General features: G+C 41.7%; 1 protein-coding gene across 2 annotated transcripts in view; it reads right to left on the bottom strand.

Moving 5' to 3' along the window:
- CEP44 (centrosomal protein 44) overlaps positions 1–21,594 on the bottom strand; it is a 744,696-nt gene that overhangs the window by 260,291 nt on the left and 462,811 nt on the right. For both annotated transcript variants that reach the window (XM_044061707.1, XM_044061708.1), the window contains exon 4: positions 9,986–10,132. In XM_044061707.1, the coding sequence (XP_043917642.1) occupies positions 9,986–10,132 (147 nt within the window). The remainder of the gene's footprint in view (positions 1–9,985; positions 10,133–21,594) is intronic.

Below are 21,594 nucleotides of genomic sequence, written 5' to 3'. Positions count from 1 at the left end.
GTTTATATAGCAATAGTTCCTGGAGGAAGGAAGCTGCAAAATGCCTGCAATGCTAAAAGGACCGTCGTCATATCCAGGACACTGATATTTAGGTTGGTCTCCTGTAATGTCTATGTGCCTTGACCGTCCGACCCAGGAAATACCCCCCCCCCCACTCCACCTGAGAGTCATCCGTGGTCAATGTGGCATTTGGGAGAGGAAGTACAAAAGAGTGTCCTTGAAGAACCTCCAGGGAGTGAAGCCACAAGAAGAGAGAATCCTTGCACACTCGTGATAGACTGGATAGTTGAGGGGTTGTTGAAGAAGTGACTACTGGATTGCTAAGGTCCATTGCAGAATTCTCTCTTTTTTTTTTTTTGTTTAATTTCTCCAAATCGTTTGGGTTTCTAATACATGATGGGAATGGATCCCATTCCTAAGTCAAAGCATGATTAAAGTTCATGAAATTAGTATTGTTTCAATCTGTGATGTCAGGTAGAAGTGCTCTTCATAGCACCCGCAATGTGCCCAGTAATGACTCCTGCAATTCGTATGGAGTTACATGTATTGGTAACATATCTAAATACAATTGTAGATTCTTTATAAGACCCATTGCTTCTACTACTATTGAAACTGTCTTGATATCTTTCTTCCACATTGCTCTCATTTCTGCCTCCAAAATCTGATTATTTTATGACTTTGTGTCTCTCTGTATGCAAGACACTGTAGTCACTGGGCGTAGTGATTTCAAAGATCAATGCTGCTTCTGTCTTCTTTTTATGGACCATACATCTGATTTTCTTGCATTTAGCTTTTGAACTGTTGGTAATGGGTGATCCAATGTGATGTAGACTTCATCATTTTCTAAGATGCTTTGTGGCTCATGTTTCCAGTGTTTTTCAGCTACTTCAATATTATAAAGTTTGCACAATCCCCAGTGCAACAGTCTTGCCACATTATTATACATTTCAGTATACAGTCCTTCTGCCATTAGTATGTCACATCCAGCAACAAGGTGTGCAAATGTTTCCAATTCTGTTTTACAAAACCTACATTTGTCTGTTTCTCCCACATGTTCAATGGACTTTGTAAACCAACGTGTATATAGTCCACTATCTTGGGCCGCCAATATTAACCTTTCATCCTTTTGTTTGAATTTGCCTCTCCTTAACCACTCCTGCGTTCAATCCTGATCACCATGAGGCTGTTCCAGGAGTTTTCCATCCTTGCAACTAAACTTATGCATTTTCCACATTTCTTGCCTTCTCATCTGATCCTTCACCTTATATTCTTTCTTTTGTTTTTTTGGCACATTCAGCTGCTGTCTGATTTTTATCTACTTCTGGTTTGATTTCCATTCCTGCTTGACTCCGATATGCTTCTGCTAGACTAAGAATGGAAGTCATCTTAGATTTATTCTCCTCATGTTTCAAAACTTTCGCTATTTTTGGGTCTTGTGAGGTCAGCATATATGCATGTAGTCCTATGACTGCAGGTCTATACATGTAATCAATTTCAAGGAGGCCCATACCTCCATCAGAACGGGGACTATATAATCTTGGTATGCACTGATTTTAAAAATCATTTGATGAGCATGAAGCATCCTTCTCGTTTTCCTGTCTAATCTATCCAACAATAAATTCCTGGATGGCAGAGCGGAGGCAATAATTCCAATGCTGTAAACACGGTTGCAAAGTTTATTCCACCAAAACACACAACGTTTAACACAAGCGCTTTCACTCGGTTCCTACCGAGCTTTATCAAGTACAATGAAAGCTGCATAAATGGCAGTTTATATACATTAACATAATTGAGTAATTGAATCTAATTCATTTTATAAGCAAGTGATTTCTTAAAGTTGTACTGCTTAGAATTTAAATAAAAATTATTGTTTAAAAATGTGAGAATTACTTTGTACATTATGTCATAGTGAACTGGAATATTGACTATGACATAATGTACAAAGTAATTCTCACATTTTTAAACAATTATTTTTATTTAAATTCTAAGCAGTACAACTTTAAGAAATCACTTGCTTATAAAATGAATTAGATTCAATTACTCAATTATGTTAATGTATATAAACTGCCATTTATGCAGCTTTCATTGTACTTGATAAAGCTCGGTAGGAACCGAGTGAAAGCGCTTGTGTTAAACGTTGTGTGTTTTGGTGGAATAAACTTTGCAACCATGTTTACAGCATTGGAATTATTGCCTCCGCTCTGCCATCCAGGAATTTATTGTTCGTGGCTGTTGGTGTTTTTTAACTTTCTTCTAATCTATCCAACACCTTTTAGGGCCAGTCAATCACTCCAATACTGTAAGTTAGGACAGGTAGAGTAAACTGGTTTATAGCTTGAACTTTGTTAGATGTCAATGCTGTTTTCAGGATTAATTTAAGTCTTCTAAAATATTCCTTAATAAGTTTTATTCGCATTTGTTCATGTTTTGTTGTTGATCATTAATTCCCAAATATTTATATCCCCCCTCTTGCTCAAGTTCTTTTATATCACATTCTTGTCCAAAACTAGTGTTTCCTTGGTGCCACAGCTTTCCTGCTTTAACGGTTGCTTTTACACAAATATCAAGACCAAGTGACATTCTTATATCATCTGAAAAAGTTTTGACTACTTGCAATTGTGCTTTCAGGTCCTCATCTGATGAGCTATACAGTTTTAAATCACTGACAAAGAGAAGTCTTTACACTTTTTTTGTTTTCTGGAAGCCAAATTATAGCCATGACCTACTCTGTTAAACTTAACATGTTAAGGACAAGGTAAAAGAGCAGCAGTTACAGTCACCCTGGAATATCCCCCTTTAGATTTTTATCCCTGGAATAATAATTTGTCCTTTATTATGGCTTAACTACATAGTGGTTTGCCACTGTTTCATGGTTGCTGTGATGCAGTTTATCAGTGTAGGGTGTATCTTATACATTTTAAGCATTCTTTTATCCACAAATGTAGGATACTGTCAAATGTTTTTTTGTAGTCTATCCATGCCATATTTAGAGTCTTCCCCTTTTTACAGTTCTCCACTACGACTTTAACAACAAATGATCCTTTGTTCCATATGACTTTCTTTTATTACCCTTTTGCTCTATTGCCATAATTGAGTTGTCTTCTAAATGACGATAAACTCTGTTGGCATCAAATCCAGTGTATAGTTTATACGTCGTTGGAAGGCAAGGTATTGGTCTATAATTTTTAGGGTAGCTTGCAGGCTCACTTTTAAGTAGGAGTATTGTTTTTCCTGTTGTTAGCCAGGTTGGTGTCTGTTTGGAGTACGTACATAAATAATTCTTACTCATGGCTAAATCTTCGTGTAAAGATGTTAATACTTTTAGCCAGAAGTTAGAGGCTGCATCTGGGTCTGGGATTTTACAACTAGAGGCTTTTCTTAACTTTGTTTCAATCTCTCTGGCCATTACTTCACCCCATTTCATATCCTGTACATTTGAACTTCTTATTCTTTCTTTTACCTTTTCTATCCATTTAGTATATTTATGTTCCACAGGATCTTCATAAATATTTCTCCAAAATGTATCTATGCCTTCTTTTTTGGTGGTCTTTCAATTCCTTTTATCTTGTTTCCAAAACTTTTTTGGGTCATCAATAAAATTGCTTATTTTGTACTTTTCCTTTATATTTATGTGTCTATCTTCTAAGTTTTTCTGCCTGTACTGATATTTTTAGTTTATCTGCGATAATGCACGATAAATCCTGATCCATTATAATACTGCGTATTGTTTTTATCACGTCTATCTTTGAGTATTTTTGTTGTTCTTCTGTTCCTGATTCTATACTTTACCAACAGTGACACTTCTTGTCTTAATTGCTTTATAGTTTTCTCTGTTCGATACTTCCATGATTGCATTCGATTTCTCCCTTTCTTTTCCCTCACTACCCTGTGTTCGTATGGTAGGAATTTATCTGTCATTAATTTGGCTGCACAGTAATGTATCCTATTTACTTATGTTATATCACATGAATCTCTATGGACAGTCCTAATTACTGTGTTCACTGTTTTATAAAACTTGTAACTTTTTTGGTTTTATTGACTTTTTGTAGTCTGTTTCGTTCACTGAATCACCTTCTCTATCCATCTCTATTAAATCAAATAACTCGTTTCTGAGATCATTTTCTTCGGAACTGAGGGCAGATACTTTGTTCGCCATTTTCTGCTGGCATTCTATAGAAAGTTCCAGAGCTTCTTCCTGTGCCACAGTCTCTTCAGTTTCACCCTGTGTCATCTATTGCTTTTTCATATGGGAATGCATTGGCCTGTCACAACATGACAATGACTGTGTCAGAGTTGCCACAGTTTCCTGATCTTTCTCTTGCTGTATAGCTCCAAATGAACCTTTGTACTGGTTTCCTATGGGATGCTCGAAAGTATCTTCATATGTCAACTGATTAGATGCTTCTTGCTGCACTGGTTTCTCCTTAATTTGGGTGTCCGTTGCTCTGTCCTGTTGTGTTATCTGAGTTAAATTTTCATTACTAAATCCTTCACTTTGCAGGTAATCCATATCCTCGGTTTCAATTTCTTTAACTTCTCCATTACTAATTCTTTTTTCTACTTTTCCTCTTTGTTTTCTTATTTTTTTGTATTGTAAAATTTTCCATAAGCAGATGTCTTTGCCTGTATTTCTCTTCAAATATCTTTGGTGCTGCTCTTTTTGTATTGATTAGTTTTGCTTTCTCCTTTGCATAAATATTGCACCATATTAAATCTATTTTTTCCCCCATGTCCATATTTCTTCTTCAGATGTCTCCTGCTCATCTTGTTTCGCCTTACTTGGGGGACTAGTTGTTCCAACATGCTGTGACATGACCTGTGTCAGACCTTCTACACTGAATTCTTCACTTCACAAACTTTCCATAACTTCAGTTTCTATATTTTTTTTTAATTTCCACTTGACTAATCTTCTGTTCTACATTCCCACTTTGTGATCTTATTTTTTATTGAGCACTTTTTCATATTTGGATGCCTTTGTCTATATTTCTCCTTGAAAATCTTTGGGGCTGCCTTTGCTTTGGCTTTCTCCTTTGCATAAATACTGCAGCATATCATATCTTTCTTTCTTTCCCATGTCCATATTTCTTTTTATACCCTTCAAATGTCTCTAAATGTTGTTCTTTAAATTTGTGCACTTTCTCAGTCACTTCTTTTTGCAAATGGCAGAAGGTTTCTTGTCTATATAGTGTTTTTCATCGATCTGTTGTATTAATGAACACAATTTTTATTTGAAACTTTTGACAGTTTTTTTTTTGTGGAAGCATTTTTCTTTCCTCTAACTTCTCTCTTAATCTTTTTGTATATTTTTTGTTTGGGAATTCTGGGCTTTTTGCATAATAGTAACGATACATAATTTCTTTCTTATCCTCAACAGTCCACTCTATCAACTCTATGGCTCTTTTTTGGCCCATCAGTTTTTGTAAATTTTGTGGACTGCTACTTCTTTCTACAACGGGGGGGGGGTCCATCCTCCCCCTGGCCTCTCCTGGCCCCATTGCAGGAATATTTCCATGTCTTGAGGATTCTACACAGTGATTTTTTCCATTTCTGGTACGAGTGCACCTACCAGGACTGGGCACTTTTTTTATCCTGGGACTTGTGCACCCAGCTATCTTCTTTACTTTTTAACCTACTTCTGTCCATGACGTATGTTATATAAAATACATTCTATATTATCAGTGTTGTCTTGGTGAGAAACAGGGTCCATCTCATAAAGGTACTCACCAAGACTTGTGGATGAATTCAAGTCCAGCAATACTTTTCTCCCTTTGCTGACTGTATCATCTCTCTATTTGGACCTCACTGAGCACATCCAGTTGTCCACTGTTCATTGCAGAATTCTCATTTGTAGGCATGCTGTTGGTAACAACGTTATGGTGGCAGCCATGGACCGCAGGACCCCGAGTACTAATTTGGCTGGAGGAACTAGGATTGCCAAAATCTGTCTTACATGTAATTTTAGGTTTGTACTCCTAAGTAAGGAAGGCAAAGGTCTTGGTCTTATCCAAATGAGCCCCTATGGAATCTATTCTCTTGACTGGTTGAAGCTGGGACTTTTGTATTTTGATTGTTATGCCCAAGGTAGAAGCTAACTGTAACATGTAGTCCCTGGCTTGGATAAGTATATGCCCGGCTGTAATGGTTAGGAGCCAGTTGTCTATGTACAGAAAAATGTGGAATCCTTGCAGTCTGAAATGAGCTGCAACTACTGCCATGCATTTGATGAACACCGGGGGCTGTGGTGAGACCAAAGGGAAATGCTCTGGACTGGTAATGACTGACTCCCAGTCTGAAGAGTAGGTACCTTCTGGAGTGCCTATACATCTTGATGTGGTAGTATGCATCCTTCAGGTCCCACCAAGCACATACTGTTGTCCATTTTCAAAAGAGGTAGAATGGACTGGACCATAACCATCCTGAATTTTACTGAATTGTTCAGGAATGTCAGATCCAAGATGGGCCTGAGGTCCCCTGTATTTTTTGGTACTAAAAAGAATCTTGAGTAAATGCCTGCTCCGATCTGATCTGGCGGGACCTTCTGGATGACTCTTTTCTGTAGCAGCTTTCAGATTTCCAACTCCACTGCCTCTCTCTGACTGGGTGGAACATCCAGGAGAGAAGTCTTTGGTTTGAGGAATTTTGAAAAGGGAATTAAGTATCCAATGGATACAATCCGTTGCACCCACTGATCATTTGTGATGGCTAGCCAGGTGTCTGGGTGCAAGGATAAGTACCCCCTGACTGCCTCCAGAGAAGGACAGTCAGGCAACCCCTCAGGAGTGTTGAAAGGGTCTGTCCAAGACCCTTGATTCTGCGGACCTCCTCTGCTGTGTGGGTGGCATCTGCCATTGTAACAGTTTCTCCCTCTGCCTCTGGGGGAGTATTCTTCCTGCGACTCCTGAATAGGACCCTGAGATTTTTGAACCACATCTACCCCCACCCCCCCATTTATTCCTGGAAAAGGATTTCTGGGGGGGGGGGTAGAAAAATGGATTCTGATAGCAGACAGCGTCTTTCCATCTTTCTCGCTATGGGAGAGTGTGTCTCTAATGGTGGCCCAAACAAAGATAATCCATCAAAAGGGGGCACTAACGAAGGATGCCTTGAAAGGTTCTGGAAAGTCACACAGTCACATCCAGGGATGATGCCTAATGGCAATGCTGGAACCGCCAGCCCTAGAGGTACCCTCTACAGCATGGGAGATTAACCTCATGGACGCATTAGATATAGACTGTAGAGTGGCCAATCTGGAAGAGAAGAATTTTCTGTCCTCATCAGACAAGGACTCTGGGACCAAGCTAGAAATTTTTTTGATTTAATCCCTCTGTAGCCTAGCAAAATGGGAAGGTAGTTTAAGACTCATAAAGTAAACGCAGAAAAGGCGTAAACTCTCTTACTGAATCTGTCCATAGCACTAAACTCCCTGTTAGGGGGGATGGAAGGAGGAGCTTTCCTGGGCCAGTTCCTTCTTAGTGTCTGCTGTAACAAACATGGCATCTGCCAGGATTCCCTTAGTCCAATGGGGTAAGTCAGGGGAGCACTGAGGATTTTGTCCACATGCTTAGGTATACATTCTACCATGTCCCGATCCTTCCAAGCCCTGCTTCATACCAGATCAGATTCCAAGAACACTGATTCCTCCAGGGTCAGGTTTTGGGAAGACCATCCACCTCTCTGGTGCAGGATTTCCAAGATATCCCCAAAAGAGAAATCCTCAGGTGGAGATCTGGGGGCCCTTCCTCAAAATCGGTGTCTTTGGTGACTGATTCCTCTGGGGAATCCAGGCACCTCCTTTTGTGCCTTTTCTTCCAGGGAATCTCCTCAGTGAGGTATTCCGGGGAGACGGAAGATATTAGAGGTTCAAAAATTGGAAGAGCTTGTAGGCTTTGCTGGGTCGGCTGTCCTGAGGGGGGCAGTGGTGAGGTCTCAGACACAGTCTCCAAAGGAATGATAAGTGTATCCGAAAGTGTAGGAGCTGAAGATCTCCTGGGCATGGAGAGGACCCTCTCCACCACCTTAAAAGCAGAAAGGGCTGGAGAAGCCAAAGATTGACCTTCTAAATCTGAAACTAGTGGGACAGAGGATACCCAACCCCCCCCCAGCCCTCCACTCCGACAGGGAAGCCGGGGCCAAGCTGTTGAATCCTGACACTTTGAGGGAAAGCAAAGGCTCTGAAAACTTTGGAGTTGAGGTCAAGTTCTTGGAGCCAACATCGAGGCTTTGTTTCTGAGAGCCGCTCTGTTCTGACATAGTTCGAACTAAGCAAGTCAGGATAGGTGCTGGGGTTGAAGTCAGATCCACTACTGGCCCTGACACCTTGACTCTTGGGCCATTCATTTCTAAGGGCTCAGAAGCAGCAGGTTGGATCTGAGAAGGAGCTAAGGGTCTAAAGGGTGACTGTCTGCCTCCAGTCCCAGTATGGGACGGGGCTGGTAAGACCCCCATCTGGATCGGCATCTGAAGGAACTGCCTCATAAATCTGTCCAACTCTGATTCCAAGACACTGTGGGTAGACCTGACCAAAGATGCTCTGGAAGGTGGCCTGGAAGCAATCCTAGGAGACTTCTCTATATAAGGTGAACCTGCAGAAGGAAGAGGGAGCTCTGAAAGCAAAGGAACTTGGGGACGAGGAGAGGATTGCATGGACTTATTCGAACCCAAAGCTCTAGGATCTGATGCCTTAGGAGCATTGGCTGAAGGCTCATCCAAAGATGAAGAAGCAGACTTCCCCGGGGAATATTTCTGTACTCTCTGTCTTTACTGTGCTTTTTGGGAGGGTGTTGTGCCACGAAGAAGAATCTGCCGACGGGGACGATGGAGATAAAAGCCTTAAACTTGTTCCTTCTGTCAGCCAGTGTTCTTTGATGGAAGCCCTCACAGATGGTACAGGAGGCATCAAGGTGAGGGCAGAGGCAATAGATGCACTCCATGTGGGTATCAGATAAGGGAATCTTGTGCTCACAGAAAATGCATTTCTTGAAACCTAAAGGTTTCTCGGACATTTTAAAACTTTAGATAGGAAAGGAGAAAGAAAGGGAAAGGACAGCAGTTCCCACCAAGAATGCACCAGCGGACGCAAGTAAACTAGCTAAAGTAAAAAACTTGCACATTTTTTTTTTTTATCACAGAGTTAAAAAGTACGGTAGAAAAAAAGTAAGGGAGGTTATAGTAAAAAGGAAAAATCCAATTAACTTACAGTTAAAGACAAAAACTTTTCACTGGAGCTTGAGACAACAGACCACAACGCTTCTCCTAAGAGTGGCAAACGAGATCTGAGGTAATTGGGGGAGTGAGGCATTATGGGTAGGAGGAGCATGAGCTTCGGAGCTTAAGCTTTTGTAAGCAGCCGTGTCGGATCCAAAACCCACAGGTCAAAGAAGAATGAAAATGACAACATCAGATACCGCAGCTTAAATTCAAGAATTCTACTACAGTCACAGTTGTCTAGCTGGGGCACTTATACTAAATTTAACCGTCCACCTCAACCAGTATATTATTTTAATTCATTCCAAATGCCAGTATTACTATTGCTATTAACAGATACCCTGCAGCATGCTTGACACAATGCCAAGTAATACACACAAGATTTTAAAGTAAAATACCAAGAGACAATACTATAGTTTAATGTAAGCTGTCAAACTGGAAATAATATTAGGACTTCTGGATCTCTATATGCTACACATGCGCCAAAAGGCCAACTTAATCCTAAACTATTGAAACACAAACAATTATCTGTGATCATGTTTAAACCAAAATGCTCTTGCACTAGTATCTTAAATTAATACCCAAGGGGTGACCAGCCCAAAGAATGAATAAATTATTAACTTGCACTTCAAAATCAGACTGCCATAGTGGGAAGGGATGTTGCGTCTTTAGAAAGGATTTACTAAGAAACAGCAACATATTGACTACTTAGCAATATATTAGCTCATCTACTTTATTTCATTTTGGCATGACATGCTCACATAAGATTGCACCAACCCACCTTGTCTGAATTAGCCAGATCTTTATGCTTCTTTGTTATTAAATGAATGGTGTCACTGACCATCTGGATCTTCCTTTCTGTAAACCCACACTGCAGAAATTGCTGTTTTGTTAATACTGGCTTGTACTGGAATTCATCTCGAAGAACCTGTTGAGAGACATTTACTAATATATTATCCTGCTTAGAAACTAAGGGTGACTGGAAGATATAAAAGCTTTTAAAAGTCAAAGATAATGTTCTATCTGGCTATAAAAACCACTCGTGAATAAAATCAATGGCAAGTGTAACTACACATTTTTGCACAGAAGGATACAGACTTTACTGAGTTCTATACAATCATCTGGATACACAGACTGAAAGTTATCTACAGCAATTCACATCACGCACCAAGCAGACCTTCTGACTTTCACTGGCAGTATGGCAGATTTCACGGTTTAAAAATGTAAGCTGCACTAGGAATCTAGAGACTAGACAAGACATATCAGTTACTATTATTTCAGTAACATGAAGACTGCACACACTAATGCCAGTGAGAAGTTACTATAATGTACTGCATAGGAAGTCACTTACCAGCACATCCAAATGGGCTCTGCCCTATATATAAATTTTGTAGTGAATGTTTTTTTTTTTTAACACACAGTGGAATGGGAGAGTCACTATGGCCATATTTCCTTAATGAGGTAATACACCGAGTTCTGGTCTAATTCTTTACCATTCAGATGTAATGTCTTGGGACACAGAAGTTTAAAAAAGGGAGTGAGAGAAACATGTCTGTCACTACTACTACTTCAGACTTTGATCAATTTATCATATTTTGCACTATACTAACTGGAACTAACAAATCTTTCTCATATCTGATATTAGAAAAAATATCGATTTCTGTTTCTACTACAAGTAGAATAGCAGCATTAAAATAGAGCTGCATGCATGCCTTTCTGATTTTAAGCATAAAATGCAAATCCAAGAAAGAAATTAAAATTTGGCATGCCCAGTCCTATTAAGGAGTATAGAGAGGAACATGGTTGTTTTACTGGATATTTTGGTCTCTAGCCACTATGTCAATGACATTTATGAAACGCCAATTGTTCATTATCTTTATTAGTAGAAAGTGTAGCTCACTCAGGCCACAAGATAAAATGACTTGTCTGATAACACTTTTGGAGATGAATCCATAAACAGATGAAAGTTGTGTGGTAGTTAGCATAGGGAATTAAGGTTATGACATATTGATGAGCTGCTTACTGCAACCAAGGGTACACAATTTGATTCCTTCCACCTCCATTTGCTTACTTATGACTCTAAGCAGGTCACTTAACCACAGAGTGCTTATGGGTTGACTCTGAAAAAGGAAGCTTCTGCCCACTGGGCTTATGCACTTCATATATAAAATACCATAAGAAATATCTGTGAGGCAGTCTAACCTTAGTGACTGATAGTGCTAAGGCTGCATGTATTACAACAACTCAGTAAACTAAACTTTCCCATGATCCTGAATACCATTCCTGGCATCCCATAATGCTCTATCATGCTGCCCTCCCATTCCAGATCTGACTTTAGTCATGCCAAAGAATATATATTGGGAAGGTGGCAGTGTCATTATATAGGTGGGATACACTCTTGTATACACATTACAATGGTTGCATACATAAAGTACAGTTGTGTAAGTTAAACTTATCATAAAAGTAGATGTTCGAATGATCACTGCTGCTGTAGTCTTAGCCTAATGGGTTATATCCTGCCAAGGATATAATAGCAGGACAGCTTCCAAAGCTTCAGAGCAACCTCAAATCACCCAAACTGTCACGCAGTTTGAGCAGAGCTGACTAAAAGACAAATTTGGGAGCAAAGCCCTTCAGAGATTTCTTGCCAAAAGAGAGGGGGAAGCTGAGCCTTGAAAGGAAAATGCTAAGAACAACAAAAAATAAACGTCCACACCCTGGCATAAAAAACACACCAAAAAAGGGGGGATAGAGACGCTACTAAAGTATAGATCATCTTACACAGCTGTACTATGTTCATCATATGGATTACTGCTGCAGTAACCTTAGTTATATGGGTAGATTACCTTAGCTAACTACATTTAGGAAGTGGAAGAAGAAGAGTCCAGGAGACCGTAGAGAATGGTCCTAACACAGCTTGATCTGGACTTAGAGAAGGAATCAGGCTCATCTGCTTTTTAAAAGTATGTACAGAGGACCAAGTAGCAGCTGCTAAAATACTTCTAGAATCCAACCATTCCCAAAAAGACATAAATGAAGCCAAAAGGCCCTAGTGGTGTGGGCACTGACCCTGCCTGGAATAGTTTTGTTATGGTTAGTATAAAAAAGGTAACAGCCTTAAACAACCATTTGGAAATAGTCTTTTTTCATACAGGTTGTCCTTTCTTACCTTCACAAGAAATGAAAACCGATCCAAAAATGTAAAATATTTAGTTCTTTCAGGATAGTACCCAAGTTGTATGTGGACATCCAAGACAAGGAGTATCCTTTCTCCGTCGTTTTTAGGTTCAGGAAAGAAAACAGGGAGGTGGATAGGTTGGCTTAAAGTAAACTTGGATACTACTTTAAGCACAAAAAAAAAGATTAGTTCTCAAAGAAATCCTTTCCTTATGGAAAATGGAATTGGGTTTACTCACCAACAGAGCTTGCAACTCAAGATACCCGTCTTGCAGAGGTCAGCGCAATCAGTAAAACTGTTTTCCATTTTAAGAACCTAAAGTCAGCCAGATTACCAGGTGCAAATGGAGCAAGTGTTAGCTTCTCTAACACAAAATTATGATCCCAAGGAGGGGTCACTGGTTTTCTTGGAGGACTGTTATACAAAACCCCTTTCAAGAACATTTTACATGAGGCTGCATCGAAAGAGGAGGATCCATGAGCAGACATGCTGAAATGGCAGATAAATGAACCCTATGGAATAAGAAAGACCAAAGGATAGTAACTGACATAAATGTTGCACAACCAGAGAACAACTAGCCCTGACTGGGTGTTGGTTAAGCTGCTGGCACTAAATAGAAAACCTTTTCCATTTGTTGATATATGATTTTCTAATAACAAGCTTGCTTACCTTTATTAGCACCTACTGAATGTCCTCAGTAAATGGGAGTAAAAGGAATTAAGACCATATCATCAAGGCAGTTAAGTGAAGTTGATTGATGTTGGAGTGTGTCAAGCACCCCTGTCCTTGAGCAAGTAGATCCAGTCTGTGAGGAAGCTTGTGGTAATTGAACTTGGCCATTTCCAAAATAAGGGAAAACCATGGTTGCCTGGGCCAGGAGGGAGTCACAACAGTGATCCTACAGATGCCTTCTAAATCTTCAGAAATACACTGGACATTAGTGGATATGGTGGAAAAGCATACAGGAATATTCCTGTCCAGGGAAAAGACAAGGCATCTGTCTTACAGGCCTTTATGCATGGAGTCCTGGAACAGAATCTAGAGAGGAGACAAAGACATTTACTTGATTAACTTCCCACAGATGTATCAAATCTTGGAAGACAGTACTGTTGTGTAAAATCTTACCATAACAGTAGATCTCCATCTCTTCACTGTTGCAGTATTCTTTACAATAGGGATCCACTACCAAGGGTAGTCTGACATCTGGCCACTATACCAAATCCTTTAGGTTGTAATAGGTACACTGTATGTCACACATATGCTATGCATATTGTAGGACATAAAGATGACGTACGGACATACCATTTTCAAAACTGAAAAGCCCCAGTAGGAACAACAATCCAAGAACACAAAAAGGTAACAAGTACATCCAGAAGAAGAAAAGGAACAGGGGGAAGAGAGATGGAGTGAATACTGCAACAGTGAAGAGAAGGACATGTACTCTTATGGTAAGATTTTAGACTGTATTATGTCCTTCCATATCATTGCTGCAGTATTCTTTACAATAGGAAGAGTACAAAAGCTCAAGAAGAAAGGTGGGAGGAAGTAAGACCATCAGATCCCTCAAGGAAACCATGTAGGATAGCCCTAGCAAAACTGGCTCTAGCCCTAGAAATATCATCCAACTTATAGCAGTTGGTAAAGGTATGCACAGAAGTCCAAGTGACTGTCTCAAAAAAATATTTGTTATCCAAGCCCCTGAAAAAAGCACCAGAAGAAACCACAGCTCCACTACAATGAGCCTTAACAGAAAAAGGAAGGTGTTTCCCGTGAAAGAAATAACAAAAGGAAATGGCTTTAGATATTGAAGAAGTAATGGTTTGCTTGGAAACAGCCAAGCCTAAAGATCTAGGATGAAAGGAAACAACAAGATGTTCAGATTTATGCATGGTTTTAGTTTCATCCAAATAATACCCGAGTTGTCTATACAAATCCAGGGTGTGAAGAATCTTCTCACTAGCAGAAGTGGAGAAGGGAAAAATGGGCAAATTAATAGAGTGATTAAGAGACAACTCATTAACCACCTTGGGCATAAAAGAAGGATCAGTATGAAGAGACATCCTGCCTTTATGAAAAGCCAAAACTGGAGGAATAGCCATAAAGGCTTGCAGCTTAGACACCTGTCTGGCTTGCAGCTTAGAAACCTGTCTGGCTAAATTAAGGGCCAAAAGAACAGTCTTTTAAGAACAATGATGTAAAGAAGCTGAAGCTGTAGGCTCAAAAGGAGCCTGACTCAGTTTCTCTAAAACAAATTTAGGTCCCAGGAAGGAGGAATAGGCCTTCTGGGAGGCCAAATATGAAGGATGCCTTTAACAAATTGTTTGACCTCAAATCTACAAGCCAATGGGGCAGTCAAAAGCAGGCAAGCAGAAATAGCTGACAGGTGGGCTTTAACAGAAGGGTATACCAACTCAGCATTGAGCAATTCACACAAGTAAGAGACAGAATCAAAGGGACTTCCACAGTAAGTGGATCCAGGTTAAGAGAAAGACACCAGACAGAAAATTTCTTCCATTTGGATAAATAAGATTTTCTGGTAGTGGGTTTCCTGGCCTCCTGCAGAATCTGAAGCACATCCTCAGAAATAAAAGTGCCTAAAAGGGATCAAAACCCTATCACCCTCAACATCAGTTGAAGGGTGAACAGGTGGGGATGGATGAGAGACCCATTGTCTTGTGTGAGTAGCTCCACCATGTGAGGTAACTTATGATGACTGTCCTTGATTAAGTGTAGAAGGAAGAGGTAACCAATACTGTCTGTGCCAAAAGGGAATCACCAACAAGATTTTGGGAGCATCCTGTTCTATCTTGAACAGGACCTTTGGTATGAGTGTAAAGGAAATGAAGGCATAAAGAAAATCTCCTTCCAAGAAAAAGAGAGGGCATCCATCTTCCAAGCCAGAGGGCATTGGACACTGGTGGAAAAAAGTGGAAGTTGATGGTTCGGAGGTGAGGCAAAAAAATCTACTTGAGGAGTACTCCACTGGTGGACAAAGTCCAGAAACACATCTCTGTGAATCAATCACTTGTGAGATTGTGTTATGGACCTGCTCAGAGAAACTGCTACAATGTTCTGATTTGAAGGAATGGAAACTGCTTGAATGGTCATCTGACAAAGGACAGTTATATCTCAAACCTGAAGAGCTAGCCTGCACAGGAGATAAGATCTTGCCTCCCCTTGCTTGTTGATGTACCACATCACTGTTGTATTGTCTGTGAAGCCTTTGAGAGGCCCTGGAAGGAAGAGAGAATAAAAAGCCTGAACAGCCTGTAGAAGGGCTGTCATCTCTTGGATATTGATGTGGTCCTTCTGTTGTCTAAGAGACCAAAGGCCCTACACTTTCACAGGACCAAAAGAGGTCCCCCATCTCATGTCTGAAGCATCTGTAGAAAGTTCCTGAAAGGAGATTGGATGTTGAAAATAAAGCCCTGGCTTGATGGACAATTGATGAATCCACCAGTGAAGTTCCAGCTTGAGAAAGGGGAGAAGGGGAACTGGAAAATTCAAAGGATGAGAATGTGAAAGCCAGACTGACTTTAGGAACCACTGGAGCTTTCTCATATGAAGCTTGGCCAGAAGAAGCATAGGAATGATAGAAGCCATGTATTCCAGAGCCCGTAGAAACTCCCTGGCTGTAATGGAATCCAGAGGAAGAAGGGATTGAAAGAATACAATCAGAGTTAAAGCCTTGGGAGAAGATCGAGACGCTAGCCTTGGAACCATCTGACACCTGCACCCTTGAAAAACATGATCCTGAGAAGGATTCAGGAATGATTTTTGAAAATTCACTGTAAACACTAAACTTTGCAGGAGATAAACATCAAAATGAAGATGCTGAAGTAAGATTTCTGAAGAAAAGGACTGAATAAGCACGTCATCCAGGTAAGGAAAAGTACAGTTTTGTACATACCATAAATGTAGATGTCCGATAGATATGCAACTGCAGTCCTTACATATGGGTTGTCCTGCCTCAGGCAGCCCTCGGTCAGCCAGATTCCAAAGTCTGGGTCTGGCGTCGGCTGATGTCGCCTCCTCCCCGACGTCAGAGCGGCTGGGGTATAAAAGCATCAGCCGGCGCCATCTTCCTCAGTGTTTCTTGCCCCAGATGCCAGATGCCCTCCAAGGAAGGCTAAATTTAGAGCTGGATGAAATTTCCAGACATACACAATAGCAATAAACAGATACACCATAACAGATATCCCCAGCTAAGTATAACAGGAGGGAAGTGGACCCAATACACAGAGGGGTAGGAGGGAGGGAAAACCTGACTGCAGTTGCATATCTATCGGACATCTACATTTATGGTAGGTACAAAACTGTACTATGTCCTTCAAGAATGCAACTGCAGTCCTTACATATGGGTTGAATACCATAGCCAAGCTGGGGGTGGTAGGCTCTAAGATAAGGATGGTGTAGCTAAAATGCCCTGCAGGACTGCCGAAGCAAAGCCTGCTCGGGATCTGGAATATAAAGGCAGGTTGTAGTGCTTGGAAAATGTATGCACGGAGCTCCATGTAGCAGCTTCTAGAATGTCCTTGGTAGCCACCCCTCTTAGGAAGGCTGTGGAGGTGGCTGTAGCTCTGGTGGAGTGTGGCCTGATATTGGCTGGCACACCCTTTCCATGGAAAGAATAACAGAATCTGATGCAATGTCCAATCCATTTTGAAATTGTTTGTTTGGAAATTGCCTTTCCTTGCACTCCAGGAGCGTATGCTACAAATAGTTGGTCAGACTTTCTGCTGGCCTTTGTTCTGTCCAAATAGTAGCGTAGTTGTCTGTGTGCAGCAGCTCTTCCCCTTTATTTTGAGGATTGGGGAAGAAAGTAGGCAGGTGAATTGCTTGATTTAGAGACACCCTGGATATCACTTTTGGCATAAAAGAAGGATTGGTTCTTAAAGAAACCCTGTCCTGATGAAAAATGAGGAATGGAGGTACTGCCATGAGGGCCTGTATCTCCGAAACTCTTCTTGCTGAGGTAATTGCCAACAGGAAAACTGTTTTCCAGGAAAGAAATTGCAATTCTGAAGATGCTGCTGGTTCAAAAGGAGGAAGAGTTAATTTTTCCAACACGAAATTGAGGTCCCATGCAGGCACTGGTGGTTTTCTGGGAGGTTTGATATTCTTTATCCCTCTTAGAAATTGTCTTAGCAAAGGATGTGAAAACACAGGTGGATCAGTGTTGTATTTTGCTGAAATTGCTGAAGCGTGTATTTTTTATGGAAGAATAGGAAAGTCCATTATGCAGCATGTCTGCCAAGTATTCCAAAATCTGTGGGATGCTCAATACTGATGCATCCTGTCCCTTGTTGGTATTCCAGATGTTGAATCTCTTCCATTTGGCTGAATAAGTCTTTCTGGTGGAAGGTCTGCATGCTTCCAGTAATATCTGTTGAACTTCCTTGGATAGAGGGATATTGGCAGAAATCATGTGACCCTCCAAGCTGTCAGCTGCAGAGTTTGCAGGTTGGGATGAACCGTCCTGTAATTGTGCTGAGTCAAGAGTGGAGGCCATTGAGGTAGGGGCCACGGCTTGGTGCAAGTTATGCTCCTTAGTAATGGATACCAGTGTTGCCTTGGCCAATCTGGAGCTATTAAGATGCCTTTCGGTTGCTCTGCTTTGATCTTCAGTAACACCTTGGTCATTAATGGTAGAGGTGGGAATGCATAGATTGTTAGGTAGTTCCAGCTGAATGAGACAGCATCTATCCTCCAGGCTTGTGGATGGTGTGTCCTCGAGCAGAACTTTTTCAGATGATGATTGAGGTGGGAGGCAAAGAGATCTATGTCCGGCCTCCCCCATGCATGAGTTATTTGTGTAAAAATGTCTGGATGCAACATCCATTCGTGCGGATCCAGGATGTTTCTGCTTAGACTGTCCGCCAGAACATTGTCCTTGCCCGGAACAAACTGGGATTGCAGCTGTATGTTCAGTTTCAGGGACTTTTCCCAAAGAGTCATTGTTAGTCTGCAAAGGGGGTATGAATGAGTACCTCCCTGCTTGTTTATGTACCACATAACAGTGGTGTTGTCTGTCTTTATTAGTAGATGACCTTGTTCTAGATATTTTCCGAAGGCCTCGATTGCATGCATTACTGCTAACATCTCTTTTTGATTGATGTGTAGATGTAGTTCCTGGGGAGTCCATTGCCCTTGAATATATCTGCCCTCCATGTGCACCCCCCATCCATGGTCTGAGGCGTCTGTTGTAATGGTTTGGCTTGTTTGAGGTTTGTTGAAAGGCATACCTTTGTTTAACTGGCTTGCCTGGGCCCACCACAAAAATTCCCTTTGTAGGCATGGGATGAGTGGGATAATTGCTTCTAAGTTGTGGCTGTGTTGAGACCATAAACTTTTTAGGTACCACTGTAGTTTTCTCATGTGTAGTCTTGCCAGTGGAATCAGTAGAATGCAAGATGCCATGAAACCCAGGGCCTGCAGGAATTTCCTTGCAGTCATCTGGGTGAGCTTTGCTAGGCTTTTGAAGTAAAGTGGTAGTTGTTCTTGCTTCTCTTCTGTGAGGTAAGCAATTTGTGATTTTGTGTCTAATTTGGCTCCTAGAAAAATTATTTGTTGGGATGGCAGTAGTCTTGATTTTTGTAAGTTGACTGTGTATCCCAAAGCCTGTAGTAAGTGAATGACATAATTCAAGTTTTTCGTCAAGGCTTGCTTGCTGTCTGCTTGTATAAGGCAGTCGTCCAGGTAAGGGTATATTTGTATCCCCTGGAGTCTGCAATGTGCAATTACTGATGCCAGGCATTTTGTGAATACTCTGGGCCCAGTAGATAAGCCAAAAGGCAATGCTGAGAATTGATAATGCTCTGACCCTGCAAGAAATCTGAGGTATCTTCTGCAACTGTGTCTGATAGGGACATGCAGGTATGCCTCCTTGAGGTCCAGAGTAACCAGCCAAGACCCCTTGCCAGCATGGGAAGGAGTTGCTGTAGCGTCAGCATTTTGAATTTTGGTACAATGAGAAAAGTGTTTAGAGCGGACAAGTCCAGTATAGGTCTCCATTGCTTTTCTTTTCTTGGAACAAGGAACAGTCTTGAGTAAAATCCCTGGCCTTGTTCCTGAGGAGGAACCTTTTCTATTGCTTTGATTTGCCTCAGCTTTGAAACTTGTTTGAATGCCTCTGCCCTTTGATTTTGTGGCAGGTTTGGCATGCCTTGCCTTGTTGGTAAAGTATGGAAGTGGAACCTGTAGCCTTGGTCTATTATGTCCAGAATCCATTTGTCCTTTGTTAAAATGTGCCAATTTTTTGACAATAAGGATAATTTTCCGCCTAAAGGTGCTTCTCTTTGAGCCTTGGTCGGTGGTGTCAAAGTCAAGTCATTGTGATTGTTCCTGTGGAGCAGGGGTAGTCCCTGTGCTACCTCTCTGATTAGTCGGTTGCCATTGGCGTCCCCTGTAGGAGCCTCTGTATTGCCGTCTTCCTCGGGCACGCCTGTTTTTTCCCCTTTGGAACTTGTCAGTGTCCGGAAAGGACCAGTTCTTAGAAGGCCAATTCCTGCTGAACCTAGGTGGCTGAACCTGGAGGAATTCCTTGACTGTTTGCACTGATTTAGCCTTTTCCTCAATTGATTTCAATACATCCTGAGCATTAGCACCAAATAGCTTGTGTTTTTCCAGAGGTGCATCTAGAAGCTTTGCTTTAACATGATCTGGTAATGCCTGTTCTTTCAACCATGCATGTCTACGTATGACAGCCCCTGTCATAGCTGCCCTACATGAAGCTTCCAATGCATCATAACCACACTGAAGAAAATGGTTGCTAACCTGCTGAGTGTTATGGACTAAATCCTGCAAGGCCTTTCTATCTAAAGGCTCAGGAGAGGCTAACTTTTTCTGTAAATCATCCATCAAGAAATCCTGATACTGAAACATATGAAAAAGGCAATTAAGGGCCCTCATGGCAAGAGTGGTGGAGGTATAAACTTTTTTGCCCCACCTCTCCAGGGCCCTAGCTTCCCTGTCTGAGGGCAAAGGATTTTTGGCCGTGGATGTGGCCACCCCTTTGGGCCCCTGGGAAGTTGTTTCTAGGTCAACAGAATGTGCCTTAAAGAAATGCTTGTGAGTTTCAGGAACCCTGTAATATCTGTCTGGCTTGACAGGAGCAGGAGGGAGAAAATCAGGAGAAGCACTCGAATCTGAGTACACATCATCCAGTACATCTAACACTGGAGGGATAGCTAAAGGCCTATGCTGGGGAAGCTTAAGGAAGGTACGAAGCCTTTTCCTGGAGTCGGAGAATTCCTGGCCTTGCCACTGAAAATGCTCTCTCATGGAGTGGAGAATTTCCCCAAAAGAAATATCCTCAGGAGGAGAGGCAGAGGGAATAGACTCCTCCGCATCAGAATCCTCGTAGGCCTGGAAGGACTCTTCCTGGGTATCTGAGTGATCAGAGTCACCAGAGGCTTCATCTGAAGAAAGGGTGTCTGTATGCTCAACCCTGGGCCTTTTGTCAGAAGGTGGCTGAGAACCTCTGTCAGGATGGGCCTGGGAGCCTCTGATAAGAGAAATTAAATCTGCAGCTAAAGTCATGATTTGTTTATCAGTAGTGGGCTGAGGCAAAGCTTTAGGAGGGTGAGAATTAGCCTGGCTAGCAGCCTTAGCATGTGTGTAGGCCTTGATAGACATAGACATAGGGGGCCTAGCAGCCCCACGTGCTGGAGTAACCTTGTCTACCGGTATGGTCTCAGGCAAATCTGGGCCTTCAGCTTCTGGAGGAAAATCAACAACCGGCACCGGCGCAGTCTCCGGAGCCGGAGTGATCGGTAAAGCGGTGTCGTCGGTCCGGAGCGGTGGAACAACCGCCTCAGAAGAGAATGATGCACTCGCGGCAGTTTTTGGCGTGGTGTCGGTGGAAGTCGTGGGCCGAGAAAGTCGGTCCTGGTCCTTCCGGTTTTTGGAAATATGAGGTGTCGATGTTCCGACGGCATGGTATAAGAGTATTTATCGCCAAAAAAGTCTTCAGCAAACTCTGCTCAGCGCCTGAGTGTGCGCTTATTGAAGCAAGCACAGGCGGCACAGGCCGAGACGTCATGGTCTGGGCCAAGGCAGGGAAGGCAGTAGGAATGGAAGTCCTTATGAGGTATTTGTTTACCACAAGACAAACAGTTATTAACTTTTTCAGTTTTTTCTGACATCGGCTGAGGCAAGAAAAAGATCCCCAACGGGGTACTTAGCTTTTTGATGACTTCGGATACGTAAAA

The sequence above is a fragment of the Protopterus annectens genome, chromosome 2.part0 (assembly GCF_019279795.1).
Source record: "Protopterus annectens isolate FY-2018-M chromosome 2.part0, PAN1.0, whole genome shotgun sequence".
Lineage (NCBI taxonomy): Eukaryota > Metazoa > Chordata > Ceratodontiformes > Protopteridae > Protopterus > Protopterus annectens.
This window is presented reverse-complemented; position numbering and strand designations above follow the sequence as displayed.